Source organism: Lepisma saccharinum, chromosome 17 (assembly GCF_977018435.1).
Source record: "Lepisma saccharinum chromosome 17, izLepSacc3.1, whole genome shotgun sequence".
NCBI lineage: Eukaryota > Metazoa > Arthropoda > Insecta > Zygentoma > Lepismatidae > Lepisma > Lepisma saccharinum.
The window spans coordinates 9,069,453-9,088,369 of record NC_139245.1 but is presented as its reverse complement, the minus strand read 5'-3'; the positions used below and the strand labels follow the sequence as shown (position 1 = coordinate 9,088,369).

At 35.3% G+C, this 18,917-nt stretch overlaps 1 protein-coding gene across 1 annotated transcript; it reads left to right on the top strand.

The window, feature by feature from the left end:
- Positions 1-20: 20 nt before the first annotated feature.
- LOC146001512 (solute carrier family 2, facilitated glucose transporter member 10-like) lies at positions 21-17,995 on the top strand. Its single transcript, XM_083138906.1, has 6 exons — positions 21-128; positions 2,986-3,316; positions 4,733-5,421; positions 7,020-7,662; positions 8,865-8,997; positions 12,654-17,995. Exons 2-6 carry the CDS (start codon positions 3,001-3,003, stop codon positions 12,793-12,795), a joined length of 1,923 nt encoding a protein of 640 aa, XP_082995032.1. The 5' UTR covers positions 21-128; positions 2,986-3,000; the 3' UTR covers positions 12,796-17,995.
- The last annotated feature ends 922 nt before the right edge of the window (positions 17,996-18,917 follow it).

Here is an 18,917-nt window from a genome sequence, read left to right as displayed (position 1 = left end):
TTTTGTTGTGTTTCATTTGGAGCTGAGATTACAAAAATGGCGGAAGTTAGAGAAAATTGTTCTTTAAAGTTGCATGAGGGAAACAAGGCGTAAAACGAAAACGGAGGAATGTGAAAGTGCTTATACAGGTGAAGCATGTAATTAAGTTTTCTGTAGCATCGTGAATGCATGTATCAGTATGAATGTGTGCAGATAAAATTGTTCTCATGTTGTTTAACACTGTAAACAAAACGTAATTTCTCAATAAATATAGAATAATGTTCTTCGATAAGCAGGAGAATAGTATCAATAAGTGCCTTATCCCAGAACCTTATTGATATTCTACATTGCAATAATATTCACGCTTATTTTTCGAAACCTGAAAAACTTGTCATTCCACATGGACAGTAGATCGTGACATTTTTTTTTTTTTGCACCAGTTTTCACAAATGAAGATTATTTATGTTCAGACAGAGCTGTCATTATAATTAAATTATTAAATAGTATATATTCTGGTTAAAGAAACGTCGCTGTTAAAGTGCCCTGGTCGCTTCCCTCCCATTGGGAACATGTTTCATTTGTGGAACTCCCTTGATACTAAGTACATCCGGATTTGCTTGTTTGTGTACTAGAGTGTATCAAATTTTTGGAGAGTAAGGGCTGGATTGAAAAACATTCGCGATTACAGCTGTCTGATATGGCATCTGGTAAGAGATTCTGGAACAACATTGCATGATGATTTTTCATGTGAACGCAAATGGAGAAAACAGGAAAATAAATTGATTACTGAAGAAGGGATTATTTCTCGAGAGGTTAAAATCCAGTTACAATCACCCCAAGCTTCCTCCATCAGATTTTGATATCGTTTGTATGTTATTCTTACAGGACATTTTTTAAAAATGCATCTCCAAATAGCTATGCCAGGTAGCTTTACACTTCGTAATTAAAATTTCCCTTTTCAGTTCACTGAGGGGGATTTTGACTACTTGGGAAAGGATTTTAAGATGCAAAATTTTGGTGGGGAAAGGGAAAAAAAGTTCTGAAAATGTTTTCAAAAAGTTGCTGATAAAATACCTTTATTCATTGCGCTCTTTTTCTACGCCTTCTGTATATAATGCATCCGGACCGCATAGAGAACTGTAGTTCTGCCGAATAGTTTTTGTTGAAGTTTGTGTTTTCTCTCGTGGATTTTGCTACATTATCTTGGGAACTATTTTGGCTGCAATGATTATATTATATATGTATCTGCTCTAGAAAATGGGACTAGAATTTTATGTAGCTGCTCAAGAAGAGTGAAAATCATTTATTTTTCTGTCCAGTTTTTTTTTAACTAAACATGAAAGAAAAGGAAGTAAGTAAAAAGGTCTTGAAGCATTGAAGGAGTAAAGAGAGAATAAATGTGCTAATCTCACAAAAAGGTGCAACAAAGTTGTTCATTTTACTTAATTTCATATCCTAAAATACATATCTCAAACAATCGGAATGAAAACATCCATATTTTTGGAAAGGTGCTACACCTTAAAATCTGTTCCCTATTAATTACTCCCTCTGTCCCATAATTATAGTCTGGTATGCCAAAATGGTGACTTTTTATTTATGTTCTTTTGGATACTTGATCGGCAAATTTGTACTGATCCTTGAGTAATAACGTTGTATGACTCATTCCCATGTTTAATTTTCTTCTTCTGTATACACCAATGTCACAGTTTGCCTATAGGACAAATATTATGGGACAATAGACAAAAGTGTTCCGGACAATAATTATGGGACAGAGGGAGTACAATGTTTTATATTTCACCTGTTAGAGCTTTGTATATTCAAGTAAATATGAGATATCTCAACCTTGAATATTAACAGCCATAACACGAAGTATGATCAATTTCACTGTTTTACAATTAAAATCCATATACATTTATTCTGACAGCATTTTCTATATTTTGGCTCACAATCACAAGTAAAAACTTGGCTCTAATCATACTTCCAACTTCACACATCCTTGAGTTAACATTAAATTCTCTATGTACAAGAACATTCCACAAATACAAAATTTTCATCCTGAAAGAGCATTTGAAATATGTGTTTATTTTTTAACTTAAGGCAATCAACCTAACCACACTAACTGAGCATTGCAAGTGGTAGATAGGCCTAAATTCTGACTTGGGTGCCACAGAAAAATCCTGAAATACTAAAGGTGCCGTGAAATGAAAAAAGTTTGGGAATCCCTGGCAAAAATGCTCGAAAGTAAATATAATGATTTTAAGGTAACACTTTACTGTAGGGGTGACGGATTTCTTACTTTTTACAGGAGAAAGTACATATGCAAATCATTTTCTGTAGAATTGTGGAAGTTCGTGAATGTAGTTTTGATCCATTTTAATGCAAATGCATGTTGTTTTCTGCGAAAATCTCTGTCCGACATGCTGTTTCTGCTGCCGCAATTTGCTTTCTGCACGAGAGCACAATGTTCTGTGTGTTAGATGACGTAAATCTCGTAGTCAGTGTTTCAAACTCGCTGTGTTTTCACTATAACATGAAGTGTTGAGTATTGTTAATTTTTTTTTAACTATGCTTGCCTAACCTAACATAACCTTATGGAACATGGTTTGTGGGGCTAACGTGAACGGTTTGTGGGCTAACGTCAATGGTTTGCGAGGTATTAACATAATTTCAAATCCGGGCATGAAAGTAGGTATTTTCCAGTGAACAAGGTTGCAACACTGCATAAATCGAGAAAACACTCGCACAACGTGCCCTGAACCAGTACGCTTCGCCCACCATAATGTGTTACAGAATCGAAATAACAAGTAACAGTAGGTACTTGTAAATGTAAGAAATAGACAATATTTTTGTTAGAAATTCATTATTTCACCTAAAGAAATGTTCCGCAATGCAGAATAGTACGTTAGCAATGTAAAAAAGTGCGAAATAAATTATTTATAGGTGTCACCCCTATAGTAAAGTAGTAACGATTTTAAACATTTTAAGTAGATATTTCACAAATTGTAGGTTCTGGTGAAGAAGATGTCTGATGAAGAAGACACAGTTGTACTTTTAAATGAAATTAGTAACAGGGAAGATGAAGCCATCGAATCACAATCTAACGTGCCATCCAATGATGTCCATAGCAGTGCAACGACCAACAGAGATTCATCCCAGCATTATGTTGTGGTTGCATCATGTGTGGCTGCCATTGGCGGAGTATTATTTGGATATGATATTGGGATAATATCTGGTGCCATTCTTCAGCTCAAGGAAACTTACTCCCTGGATTGCTTCCAACAAGAATTAGTTGTTAGTATGATGGTGATTGGTGCTATTCTTGCATCTTTTTCTGGAGGTAAGATATTCTCAACAACATTTTCTTTGCAATTTTACATGTTATACTGTTTTTGATCTTATGGCAATATAAATGAATTCATGATGAAAGTTGTGCGAATTACTCACAAATTTAATATATATATATATATTAATAACTTACGTTTTGCGAGTCTCTAGTTAACTCCTGCGACGTTTCCGGACGCAACTGCTCCCTTCGTCAGGCTGCTCACGTTTAGGTTATGTATAAATCATAACCTTTTCGAACTCTTCATAGGTATAGGATTGGTAAAAGTTGTATGGTTAAAAAACAATAAAAATCTAAATCCCATTATTGCAGCACAGGTGGACCGTGGCTATTCACAGTTTTAAAGTTTAACTTTTCAAGGAGCAGTTGCTAATCAGGGAAGCAGCATGGTAGTCTGACGCACCTGTAATGGGTTTTAGATATATATATAAATGAGCCTGTGTTGTCCCTGTGATTAACTTTTGACATTGTCTTGGTTTCCAGTGCCATGGTTAGGCATTTTTCTATGCTGTTTTCTGTAGATATGTTGTCAATAAAAAGAGAGCAGATTGTTGTGATAGTGCTTACACTTACATAATAAACTTGGTCTCATGATGTACATAGTTGTTGGCTTCATGAAGATTCTTTCGAGTGCCAGAAAACCTTTGAAACTGTTGTTTTACATATTTTGTGTCACATTTGTATTAGTCTTTACTAATTGCAATAATGAGAATGAACAATGATTTTCATGACTTTGTGATTGCATAGTGATATAGTTTGATTCATGTACACATAAATTTAAATTTTTTCATAGGTTAAAATGGAAAGGTATATTCAGCTTTGTCACCTACACAGCTTGTAAACAGTTCTTCAACTAAAGCAAGAACTGACTAGAGCAGAGCCACCCAAACTATAACCCACAGGCCATATCCAGCTCACCATGGTTTTCTATGTTGCATACCTTGGTACATATAAGGTCGCTAATTTTATTTTGAAACTTAAAATGTTCACTAATCTCGGAAATATATTGGTATTTTTCATAACAGCCAGTTCTTCTCAAGCTTTCTTGCTATGTTGATTAACATACTCCTAAAGTACTTACAAAATAATTGTAAACGTGATGTTCCGTATTCCACATTGCAAATTTAATTGGTTTTCTGATTAATTGTGAAGGACCACTGCCTTCATTACCAAACAGGGGTAGAAAAATACAGGGTGCCATGGTGCTGGGAAATTTTCACCTGTACTATGTATGCTACTTGTGGGGATATGAATGCTCCCCCCTCACCTGCTACCCCAGTGTTACAACGGCACACTTTGAGGATCCATGGTCGCATAGCTCATGTAATTCACATCACACTATTTAATTTTGTAAATTGAATGTATACTTTTGTGAAAGTTAAAGCTAATGTAAGCATTATATACTTTCAGGTCTCATAATAGACTACTATGGTAGAAGATGGTCTATTTGCTTCAGTTCATTCCTTTTCTTGATTGGTGCTTGCACGCTGGCATTATCAAACTCCTATCAGCTTATTTTAGTGGGAAGGTTCATCGTGGGGTTCGCAGTTGCATTATCGTCCATCTCGGAGTGCATTTATATTTCTGAGATTTCGCAACCAAGTAATCGAGGGATGCTGGTGTCGCTCAATGAACTCGGAATCACTTTAGGATTTTTACTGTCATACCTTGTGAACTATTTATTGATTTCAACAAAAGATGGCTGGAGACTGATGTTTGGTGTAAGTGGAATTCCGGCTGTGGTGCAAGGAGTTGCAATGCTTTTTCTTCCACAAACCCCTCATTTCTTATTCGTCAAGAGGAAGGATCAGGAAGCCGAGAAAGTAATCAAGAAATTATGGGGTTCGGAAGACGTGAGACAAGAGTTGACCAACATACGCCTGTCTTTAGCATCTGAAAAAGACCATAATTGCTACACGCTTTGCGGATCGGTGGATAATATGTGTGGAAGAATGGTCATTGGAATGGGTATAGTTTTTTTCCAACAATTTACTGGGCAGCCAAATATTATGTTCTATGCGTCTAAGATCTTTGCTTTGGTCGGCTTCTGTGGTAAATCAGCTTCAACTCTTGCAACAGTTGGACTTGGAATAATAAAGGTAAGAGTATAAATATCACTATGAATGTACATTTATTATTATTATTATTATTATTATTATTATTACTACAGAAAAGACTAGAATATATTGAATGAGAAGGATAAAAATCAAATGCTGTAAATATTTTACAGCTTTGTTCTTTTGTTTGTTGAAGATATGGCAAAGGCACTATTTTTGATTAATTCATTCTAATTATATTACATACACATTAGTAGATAGTGTGTACGTTTATGATAGAGACATGTTACCATATTGCTAAACATGCAGTAACTTAACTATATTATTCATTGATTTTGTGATCTATTTTACTTTGGTTTTCTGCAATTTTTGGCTAATTGCGAAGATTAGAATGATTGGTAAGAAGAAGAAGGTACAATCACACACACATGTGGATGGCTCAATACAGAGGATTATACTGGTTATGAGTCCTGATGCCAGAGCCTCAATGAGTCTGCGAACTGCAGTCCAGTTAGCAATGATAGCATTACGTACAGGCTCTGAGAGAGTCGGAATAGTTTGCTATTTGTCATAATCCCTGCCCCCCCAAAACCATATTTTGAATGAAAATAGATTTTTTTTGTTTCTCTTTACATATTCTGATGTCGGCCATACTAACAAAAATGCCACAATGAAATTTTTCTCACTATAATGGTTTCTCTAAAATGTAATTGGTGCTTTCCTTCTGTCGTAAATATCAGAACAGAGTTAATACCATTAACAATGCTGGAGGTTTTCCCCTCATACATTTGCACAGTTTTGGCATTAATCATGTTATTGAATTTAATATGGACTCCATCATTATTATTATTCTGTTCAGCCGTTATTGTATTGTGCATTAATACTGCTATGTTCGCTTCATTGGACCTCCCTGAGCGCATAGGAGTAATGCCTTTTTTTGATCTGTTGATTCAGGTTTGATATGGATGATTGATCCCATCAAAGTGGCATCAAGAGATAACAATGAAGCTACCATGCCTCACCTGGTGTGAAATCGCAACTGGTTTTGTAGCATGATTCACAAACTATGGAGAACTTCCTGTTATTTTTTTTGTTTTAATTGCGTTCTGGAGCAAATCATACCATAAATACTTTGATGCCTTTGTTATAGGTGTGCAAATTTTCTCCATGAAATAAGTCTTACATAAGCAAAATATGTGATATGATTTAGGGAAGAAAAGAAGTTTGCATGACCATGGTAAGCCTGTTGGTAAGGCATCTTTGTCCCAGTTAAGATGGGAGTATGGACAGGATAGACAGAGGATTTGCATTGCTGATGTAATGGAGACTGTTTTTGCACCAACATGATTAAAAATATAAATAAGAACGAAACTGTAGCATATCTCATCATTTCTTGTATTTTGCTTGTAAGCGTGTTCCTACAGTTTTGAACCTCCTCTATACATGCCATTGTTCTTCACCTCCCTCCCTTTCTTTTTCTTCCCACATACCCCTCTACTGTCTCTCTCCTTGTTTCTCCCCCCCCTATTTTAAAGCATATCCTATTCCATTCCTTTCTCTTCTAACCATCATTTTAAAAACCTGACTGAAATTATATCAAGCATACAGAAGATAAATTGGTAATTTCTTCTTCTTTTTAGGTAGTTGCCACATGCCTATCTTTGTCAGTTATTGATAGAGTTGGCAGAAGACCTGCTCTAATATTTGGTGCAACATGCATGATGACAAGCATTGCATTATTAGGAGTTTTTTCAACTCTGGAAGAGAGGAGTAAGGCATTTATCCAGTCAGAACCCTGTAGCGAATACCTGAGCTCTGTTGACAGCTCGCAAGCAACCCACAAGTTTCACTATGCAAGCTCATCTGTTCTCACCCCTGATCTCCCTGAAGGAAAACCACCCTTTGTAGTAACGCCTCCACCTTTCTCAGATGGTAATGGTACATTTCTTCGAACAACAAAATATCCACTACTGCCAACACCACTACCTTTCAGGATGGCTAGTCCAAGGAACATCAGTCGTGACAATCAGAAGGTTCAATCTTTATCGCCAAGTGAAGATTCATCTTGCCCTTCAGATGATCGCCATGTTGGACTTCGTTCCTTGGCTATGCTGACTCTAATGTGCTACGTGGCTGCGTATGCATTTGGATTCGGTCCAGTAACTTGGTTGGTGCTTACCGAGATTTTCCCGACAGCTGTGAGAGGTCGAGCAATGGCGGCAGCGACATCTTTTAATTGGGTGGCTAATTTGATAGTCTCCGCAACTTTTTTGCAGTTTGTGGGTATGTATCACTTTATTTTATTTTTCATAGAGTGGTTTATTTACATGTAGATCAGTCAATGCCAATAAATAACTGTAGAATGTAAAATTCATCAGTACTAATAGTCTTTCAAGATTCCCAGTCTTAACAATGAAATAATGAATTTATAATTTCATAATTATTTTTATTTTTCAACATAATCTCCCTTAAGATCAACACATTTATTCCAGCAGTGCCCCAATGCCATTATCCTGTTCCTGAAGTGATTTTCTGCGAAGTCTGTAATACAGCTGCAATCACCTCTTGATTCGATGAAAAATAAAGGAAGGATGAGTTTAAGTTTTGGGGAGAAATGGAAGTCAGAGGGAGCCAAATCTGGGAAATAGGGTGGATGTTCCAACAATTCATAGTTCAAATCACTTAATTTTTCCATTGCCAAAACTTATGTGGCAGGTACATTGTCTTGATGATTTTTTTTCTTCTGCACACTGGATCTTTCCTCATAATTTTTTCATCTAGTCAGTTTAAGATATTAAAATAGTATTATCCAGCTATTGTTTTACCTTCGTGAAGATAAATCAATAAATAAAATCTCTATTTAGCATCCCAAAGCATCCCAATGAAATGTTAGAGTACTTTACAAAACTGTCTCTATCATCCATTACGAACAGAGGACTGATTAATCTGACACATTGATAACAATAATGTACCACAGTTACCATTAATATGTTTTAAAGTTTTATATATATTGCTTCTCGAAATAAATCAGTTTGCTTTTACCAACAATTAAACAAAATTATAGTAGATTGATATGGTTTAGTTGCAATAGTGTGTTTATACTCTTAACATTTATAACTATATAGAACAATTCATGATAGATGCGGTAAACGTGGTTTAGAATTACGTGAAATTTCGTATTTCCACATTGCACAATTTAATGGTTATATCCTATTAATTTCGAAGAGACTGTGTCTTCATTCACATAGGGTACAGCACCTGGAGCAAAGATGGTACCACGTGCAACGTGGAAATACGAAATTTCAAAATTTCACGTCAGTGTATAGAACAACTTTGGATTGTTCTGTAGTGGTGTCAGCTCATCCACAATTATTTGAATTGTTGTTTCATTAATTAAAATAAATTAGACAGAGCTTAATTTTTGGTTCTGTATTAAAGCATGCAAATCACATTAACAATAATAAAAGAGTCAATTTTATTTTCAGATGCTTTTACCATTGGTGGGACATGTCTATTTTATAGTGTTATGTGCCTGAATTCCATCCTCTTTGTATTTTTGCTTGTGCCAGAGACAAGAAACAAGACTTTGCAGCAAATTTCACAAGAGCTTAAGACTGTGTAAGTATAATAATTCCTGAAGCTTTCATGGTTGTAAATGACAAAGAGGTTCTCTCAGGATGAGAGTGATGTCCAGTCTCGAAAGCTCAGTAGCATATCCTGAAAGAATCTCTGTGTATATGTTTTGCTGCATGTTGAAATACATAAGTGTCAGTATTTTCACAGGCATGACTTAAAAAATTAAGTGTTTAATTTTCTTTCATTTTATATGCATTAGGGCTGGGACAATTTAATTGATACTCTATCGATATTGGTCGATATAGACATTTTGGTTTATTGGCAAAATTACCAATAATTTTACCAATCCGATATATCTATAAATAACTTACAATTTAGTGCAATATTGTGCCATTTTGTTACAAGTAATAGTCTCCATTAGATACTTTTTTTTTTACAAGTAAATGTCTAAATATGCAGCTTCTTTTAAATTGCAAAAGCCTGGTTTATCTAGTAACATATATGTCAGTAATGCTTAATTTTATATAGTACTGTATCAGTATTGGCCATAATTTCATATCGCCCCAACCCTAATATGCATAGAAGAAATTTAGTGTGACACGTTACTTACCTTACAATGAATTTCAGGATGGCTACTCACTGAGAATTCTGCTTAAATTATTGGGTCAGGAAATTCTGCGTGAATTTTTCTCCGTAGACATGAAAAATTGCAACTTTTATTAATCGAAGTCCCATTGAATTTATACATATTTATAAATGCTCTGAAGCAAGTTTTTCACAGTATAGGTTTTATTTTTATCGAGGAAAGAAACTAAAGCTGTGGGGAGAATAAAACAGAATTCTCTCAATCCGTTTATTTTTCAAGTGTCTTTTGCAGAACAGCCTATCTCACAGACAAAAGATTATTGCAAGATAAGATATCCTAAAGTTGAATAGACAAATTTGAGTTTGAAGTTCTTGTACAATTAACAAATTTTCGTAGATTAGTATATCCCGTAACATCCGTCACTTGTGTTTGATGATGTACTTCGAGTCTGGATATGTGGAATTGCAAATGTAAACTCCATAGCTTAAATTAAATATTTTAAATATATGTACCTTTTAATTGAATTGATATCAAGTTTTTGGATACTTTGGAATCACACAGTCCCTTTATATTGTTAATATATTTGTGTGTGCATATGTAATACATTGATGTAGAGAAAACATCTGCTTATACCCTTGAATTTTTGGAAAGTTTGCCTTGAAAACCAGGAATTATACTGGAATTTTATCATGGTCCTAGAGTGGCCACTCTGAATTTCCATTCCTATCGGTCCTTTATTTAACCATTAATTGGATTAGTTGAGAGCTGTGGTATCAAAAAGGTATAAAGTTCACCGTGCAAGTAGCACACGTCGGGATGTGGGTCTAGGGCCCCACACATTCTCGATCGTGGCCATTTTGGATGTGATGTAATTAGAACCATGCTTCAGCTGCCTTTATCCCCAAGGTTGCCCCAGCTATGCATTGATTTGAGGCTGGGTGAGCCCCAGAACCACTTTATGTGGGGGCAAGGCCAGAAAAATTCTGACCTTAGATCATCCACCCTCTTAATCAAACCCTAGTTGCCCTTGCAAGAGTCAGATGCCCTACCAACTAATCCACTTACAAGTGCCTGTTATCGTTTCTTATCCTCTCTCAGTGTACTTAGAACTTGGGTCATTGTAGATTTGCAACCAAATACTTAACCTTGGTGATGAGAATATCCTGAAAACAGGAATATTTACACCTCTCTCGTGTAACTTTCTCCATATTCTGATTGCCAGGAACCCTTGTATACCACCAGAATCACATTTTCAAAGGTACATATTAAAGACGCATAAGCAAATTTAGAGAATTAGCTTTCTCCTAGGAGGCCATATTATAGAGCAATCACAAACAAAAGAACCTTTGGCTGAAATCCTTCTCTCACCTTCTACTCGATCCGTTCAGCTCGGGCCATAAGAAAACATGGTTCACCCTGCCCCTCCCTGCCTTGCATGAGTGTGGTGCACAGGGGTCGTGAATCTGTGCAGGTTTATTTGCTGGTGGTTTCACTATAGCAGCTGTAACCACTGTACTGCAGAATATTTATTAAGAACAAAATATAGAGAGTGTAATAGAATAAAACGTTCATGTTACAATAATGATTATCTTTGTGTACTGTAATATTTCACAAGTTACTTGTTAGTGTTTACAGTCTTGTCATAATATTCATTTCAAGGTTTATTTTGCAAATACACCCCTACAAAAATGTCAAAATTTTAGTTTATATTGTTATTTTTTATGTTCATATTTTGACATTTACGTGATTTCACCTTCTTTGTATAATGGTAGAGTATAATAACTTTTTGGGTGGAGAACATTGCGTTAAGTATATCACTGATCGAAAGTTTAACCCATCTTATTACCATTTAAAATCATTGCAAGATTAGCCTAAAGAGGCAGGGGGGGGGAGGGACTAACTAAGCTTACTGAGGATGGTGGAAGTATAGAACCTTAAGTTAAAAAAAGTGAGTCTTGCCTTCATATGAGGGTCCAGACATCTGCTGTAGTTTGAGTGAATTATATATATATATACAGTAGTCACTCAAAATAATAAATATTTTGTGCATATATATATTTACAGACAAGAAGAAATTATAATTAAACTTGTCTTTGCTTCATATGACTGTCAGATTGCCTCAGCATAGCTGACATTACTACTCTCATCAGTTTTCTATATCACTACTTTCTTTCACACTAACACAGATGAACACCAAGAAGCAGTTATCTTCAGTCATCTTTGAAGTTCCTTTTAAGCAATTATACTGATCACGAGCCAAACTGGCGGCTGACCTACATAGCTCAATTTGTTCCCCAAACATCTTCAGGCGTGTGTGGCTCGTTGAGGGTCAACAACCTCAGTTGCAAAGTAAAAGCTGTAGGATAACATCACTCACCTGTTACCACATTGGCAAGCATACATCTGTTTTTGTTAGTTATTTTTATTAGCTTGCTTGTTCAGTGTTTGGGTGTTTTGTGTACTATTTTTCTGTGCTTTATGAATTAATGTACAACTTTTATCCAGTAACAGCGCTGATCAACTCTCTCTCTCTCTCTTATATATATATATATATATATCTCCCCCATATTATGGCATGTTTGACAACATACAGTGTATACAACGCACATTGTTTTTTGTCCTTCCAGCAACGTTTGGTTGCCTCATCACACAAAATTGCCCGTTGTCAGTCGAAGTCCACTGAATGCTGATTCGTTGTTTCCCAGCCGCCAGCTGGAAATGCAAGCAGTATAGCACAGAAAAAAAACATTGAAAGTAGCAACATGTTTGGATTCTAATTTGTCAAATTCCTACCTCTTTTTAAATTTTCGTTGCGAGCATTTTCTTCGGTTCTGATAACTTTCTTCTTACACATCAAGTTACAGACAAGAATATAAAAATGGCAAAGAAAGAGAAAGTGCATTTGAAAAGTATAAATGAAAGCTGCTTTCGGGGTTAATTTTCCTTTAGTATCTTGCCTACAGAACCAGAGAATCCTGTGTTCAAACCCTAGATCCCATCACATATTTTATTACCTCATCATTCATTTATCTTCACCTAGAGAAGTAGAAAAGCAATGTAGAGTAACGGATAAAGGAATAAGATATTTAAGGGACTTCTTGCATTTTTTCAGGTCAGCCAAATCGAGAATGCGGCAGAATTTACAGGGACTACCTTGCTTCAAAGATAGTAGGTTGACGTTAAGAACTTCAAGGAGCTACTCACATGTATCTTGCCACAATACAGACATGTTAGTGGAGAGCACTGTAATATGATGTAACTTCAGCCAGTTCAGTTTTGAACTTTTATGTGAAGTATTTGCAAACAATTTGTATTACTCTGTGATATTTCTATGGGTTGTAAATGCAGAAGTATTTTGATTAAAATAAGTGATTGATATTTTTGAAATCAAAGTTTCCAAGGATTTGCCTGTAGCGGCTGCAGATTCTGAATGTACAAAGTTTTCTTGTAATTCTTAATTGCTGTTCCAGGTAAATGAAAAGGATCATGGTGCCAGAATCATAACTTGTGAGGCATTTCTATGCTGCCATAAAATGTTGTTGTTGTTATAACTTGCCAGTAACAAGAATCAAAATCCATTTCTCCAGATGTTATATTTTAGGATAGGAATATGAAAGGAAACATTTCCTTTGTACGAGGGGGTGCTGAAAAGTTTGTAGCCCAACCCAGAAGGAGTGCACGTGGAATGATGAAATTTTACAGTTATTCTACATACTCCCCCCGAAGTGCAATACACTTCCTTGCATGGTGCTCCAATTTTTGCAGACCAGTGAAAAAAATTCTGAAGGTTGTTCCACACACCACTGTTCCATAGCACTTATCACCTCCTTATCAGATCCAAAATGGCATCCTTTCAAGTGTTGTTTGAGTTTGGGGAATAGGAAATAGTCTAACGGAGCTAGATCTGGGGAATAAGGGGGATGATCTAGACATTGAAACCCTAGATCATGCAATGTCAGTTGTGTTTGCAGTGCTCGATGGACAGGGGCATTGTCCTGCAGGAACAGAATTCCTTTCTTCATTTTTCCGCGGAGTTGCACTTTCAATTTGTCTTTCAATTTTGTGAGTAATGCAGAGTAATACTCTGCATTAAATGTCTGACCCTTGGGCAGGTAGTCTATGAGTACAACTCCATCCTTATCCCAGAAGAATGTTGCAAACACTTTCCCAGCCGACTTCTGCATCTTGAACTTCTTGGGGCAAGGGGAACCTGAGTGCCGCCACTCCATTGACTGTTGTTTCGTTTCAGGATCGTAGTGGTAGAACCATGTTTCATCCATGGTTAATATTTGTGACAGAAATTGGTCGGCATTGCGTTCAAAATGTGCAATGACTTCCCTTGATGTCCTCACTCTTTCACGCTTTTGATCTGCTGACAGATTTTTGGGAACCCATTTTGCCGAAAGCTTGCGCATGTCCAAGTCATTATGAATTATGGTACCAACGGGTTCCCAAGAAATGCCCATAATCTCTGCCACACGTTTTGCTGAGATTCTACGATTTTCAAGAATAAGGTCATGAATTTCATCCATGATTTTGGGGACAGTCACTGTTTTTGATCTTCCTGCACGTGGAGCATCATCTGTTGAAAAATCGCCATGTTTAAAATGTGCCACCCACTTCTTAACAACTGCATATGATGGAGGAGAGTCCCGTAGTGTTCCACTGATTTCCTCATGAATTTGCTTTGACGACTTTCCTTGGTGGAACAAAAAATTGATGACGCCTCTGATCTCGATGTTTGTGAAAATCGCTGGCTGGGCACACATGATCACTTCCGGGGCCTGAAAACCACAATACCAATTCCGTTATTAATATGAAAATTTGCATGTGTACATACCAAGATATGTTCTTTAAAACTGTAAAGTTTCATCATTCCACGTGCACTCCTTCTGGGTTGGGCTACGAACTTTTCAGCACCCCCTCGTATGAGTGATCCTTTGATAACACCAGGTAACAAATTTCAACTATTTTTCTGTATCCTGGATGAAATAATGTGTTCTTTACTAATTTTGGTGCGAGGAATTCAGAGAAAGTGTCAACATTTGTGAATCATGTATCATGTTACATTTCCGAGATATACAGGGTGTCTCAAAAGTCACGGAACCGAGATATTGAATGCTCTTAACTTTTGAGAGTCATGAACCCTGTATTGGTTATTAACTATCTATGTGGATATTCTATAAACATTAAACACAAAAATAATTATCTGCATGAACGTTCAGTATGAAATAAAAGCTTGTAAGGTGTAAATAAAATATTGTATGAAGGAAAGAAAAACATGGATGTTTGCCGATGGTCTCATCGAATTGAAAAAAAGGAAGATACATTTTTATGCATAGAAAGTAAAGAGAAAAGGTAATTCTGTGCATTGCAGCATTTGTGGAGTTAATTATACCATATTCATAAAAAAAAAATGTTTTTTTTTAAATTTTCAAAATGTGCTGGCAACATTGGTCATGTCAAAGTTAAGTACCAGGTGCGCCGACATCTGGCGATGTTATTCAATTAATTTTCAGATGTGAAATTTATCGTGCAAAAAAGGAACCTACCTATATTTTCCTATCTAACACTATATTTTATATTTGAAAGAATCTTCCTGGTCACGAGAAATGTTCAATTCAACTGTGGTGGATATTGATTTAGGAATTGGGAATCTTTCACTATGTGGTACTGACTTCAGTGCGAAGAGCACATCGGCATATACACATGCTTTTAATCTTCGAGAAATAGCCACGCATTACAGTGCAACAAAAATAACAATCTGTCACGTGGTCCCTTGGTTCAGGCCATAACATAGATACATCAAAAGGCATTGAGTGAATACCATTCAACCATTCTCTTAGTGTTACAGCACAACTATGACATGTACCATGTGAGGCACATGGCCGGTCTTGATCTCCTAGTGACAACCAAAGTGCAGTTGGTACACTATCTTTACACAATCTCTGATGTTTTTACATTGCAATTTTGGAGTGCATTGGCCTGAAATGTAACAGAATGTGTTAGGGTGATATAAACAGCTAATGGGTTCTTTCAGTCGACATAGTTTATCACAGCACAGTCCACTGTGTCACTGCACAAATCAAGCACTGAACTGCATGTTTATTTATTACCATATATAATAATATTTTATGGTAGCAAACAAGGATACAATAAACCTCATATACCAACACAAGACACGACTGAAGGTATACATGATGATTTGGCATGCAAACAGTTTGCAGTGTTGCCAGATTACAAGAAAAGCAGAATTCAGTGGTGCATACATTACCCATATTGTACTAAATATGACCTCACACATATCTCGAAAATGATACGTGATTGAGAAAAATGAGTAGCAAATCCGAAATTAGTTAAGAACACCTATTCGCTAACAGGATACAAAATGGTTGTTCCCTAGTGTATTCAACGTTAAGTGAAATAACTTGTGTAATTGATCTTTCGTATATTTTTCTTGATCTTGAAGTTGTTATGCTGACATATACACATTAGAATTAGGAAAAAAAAAACTTCAGCTTAAGAATGTATGCAAGTGCAACTTCGTGCATACTTGTACAATATTACAAAGTTATTGTTATATACAATGTTATTAACTGTCATGTTGAAATGTTTTGAAATGATATGATACATTGACATGTGTGTTGATATTTTTGTAATTTCTTGAAAGTGAAATTGAAATATCCGTAAGTCATCCTTCTTATCTTCACATAATATGTATGCAACAATTTTATTTTTCATTTTCATAATTGTGCAAACAGTATAATTATTTGCTAATTCTTCAGCATTGCATTTATAAAGTGAGGAATTGTAGAAAAAGGTATGCACGTAATCTTCATTATTACTGTTAATTGTGAACAGTAACTTCTCAGTGGTTATTGCAAGAATGACTGGGTATGAATTGTGTAAGAAAGCAGTAGGGAAAGTTTTTATTAATATGACAAAGAAAAATGTGCATAAATTCAGATTATCCGAATACTGTTTCACCCAAATCTGTTCATTATTTCACTAAATATAATCCCAGTTAATAATTTTTTCATCACTTCGAGTGGACGGTGTTTGAAGTGGCATTAAAACACACAACATGGTTCCAAACATAGTTTATTCTTCCAAACAGGACAACTATTTCATAATTCTTCATGTTCTAGTATTATTTACTTTCTTATTCCACTAATTTATATAATTTTGTATAATGTTGTTTAGCTTAAATATTTTTTAATATTTAATTATTCCCTACAGAAAAGAAAAGCATGCATCTTGCTTTACGTGGTGTTTCTGGTATATACATATTACAATCACTTAATTAAAAAGCCTTTTTTTTCTTTGTAATTTATAGAAATTGTATGTATTTTCTTTCTGAGAGATATATTTTTATGATTTGTGGCGAGCACTAACTTTTTGAGGGAAATTAAACTATTTTCACATTGCCAAAAAAATTCCCATTATATGAAATGTATTTATACTGTAAAATTGATATAAAGTACCCTCAGAGGTCCATGTTGCATCATGAAGTCTAGTTTGGTTTAATTGCTTGCTGTATCGTAGTAATACAGAAGCAATTCATTTTTCTATTTTAATTCATACAAATTGTTATGCTCATAAACATGTAAAACATGTACTGAAGTTTTCTTCCATGATATTGTAAATATTACAAGAAAACTGTAAATGGAACTTACTTTTGTACATAAATAGTATTTTAAAACAGTCTTAACATCACAAAACAATGCAAATTAATTTTAGTTTTTATGTCTGCATCCTGAATTTGCTGCTGCATGCTTATGTAATGATGCATTGTGTTTGATTTCTCAGAAGCCCCCCTTTTTAAACTATATTTTGGTTATTAGAATATTGTGCTAGTCTTTTGCAGGCATATTTTTTTTTTAAGAAGAAAGTCTTTGTAGAATGTGATTTTTGTGTAAATATTTGGATGTAAACTATATATTAGATAAGATTTTGAAAATTTTTCTGGTATTGCTAGTCATGTATTTTAAACTAGAGAATATTTAAAGTCTTGATATTTCGAAAAAAATGAAAATCCAATGTGGTTGTGATTTAACTATTCCGTTTATTTATAATGAATAATTATTTTCAATCTGGCATAAATTTAACATATTTTCAAAATGTGTAAAGTGCATCTAAAATGCTGTGTGTTTGAAAAAAACAAGTGCCTGAGAGAAAAATATTTCCTTTAGAGGATAAAATACTCTCACAAAAATATACAGGTATTTTTAAGGGTGTATTTTTCTAATTCTGAAATATTCAAGGTTAGTATTTTATTCAGAAATCTGTTTCCACTATATCTGCCAGCAGAAATGTAGCTCTCTTCATCCATGTTATTTCCTGCAAGATGGCTACACAATCTCTACAGAATATGGAGCTTTCTTGCACTTGATTTTTTTATGAAACTGTACTTACATTGTTATGCTTACAATGTGCATTAAAAATTGCAGTACTCTTCAACATTATTTTTTAAAATTAACCCTGTGAATGTGGAAAATCCATGTGATGTATAGGAAATTATTCATGTGCATTTTTGACATAGTACATGTGAACTGAAAAAGACCATTTTCTATGCTGAAAAACTTGTGTTAACCTTTAGGAGATGGTTGCTTTCAAATGAAACCACCTAAATTTTCCTATTCAGGATGGCTGGTTTCAAACAAAACCGGCACCATGTGACAGCAATTTAGATATTACACTTCTCTCCATAAATTAAGCAACAAATGGTGATCATCCAATAGAATCAAACACAAGGCCGGAGGGTGTACATATTTTATTTGTAACGAAAGTGACCGTTGTCTGACACTAATAAGGGATATGATCCCTAACGCATTTGTTGCTTTCTTTCAGCATGCCCACCACTCTTCTTCTCTTTTCTCCAACTGTTTTCTCTTTTACCTCACATTTTCTTGTTGTTGCTTAATTTCTGGAGGGCAGTGTATTTTGTGAAAAATACAGATGATATTTCAGTCTTTCTTTTTTTTTTTCATCTAGAGACATATGAAAGTACAACATACTGGAATGACAAAACAATTTATTTATTGTTGCTATTTTTAAGCAACTCATTTTGAAAATTTCAATTCTTTTTTTCCCAAGAAACATTATGCAATGTTATTTGAAACATATGAATGGTGTATTACTTTTCAACAACTGTTTAGAGAGAGACCAGAGTGCTGCAAAGTCTAGCTTTTGCCTACCCGTGCTTCTTGCCCTGCGAGAACAGGTTTACCTGCTCGCCTGCCCACGGCAACGAGTCGACTTGCATCTTTACCCGGGTTCCTCATCTTCAAGGTGCTCTGCGCTTACAAGGTACCTGGGCATTCAACAAGACCCGGGCACCTGCAAAACCTGCTGGAAGGAAACAGCCCTCCGGCAG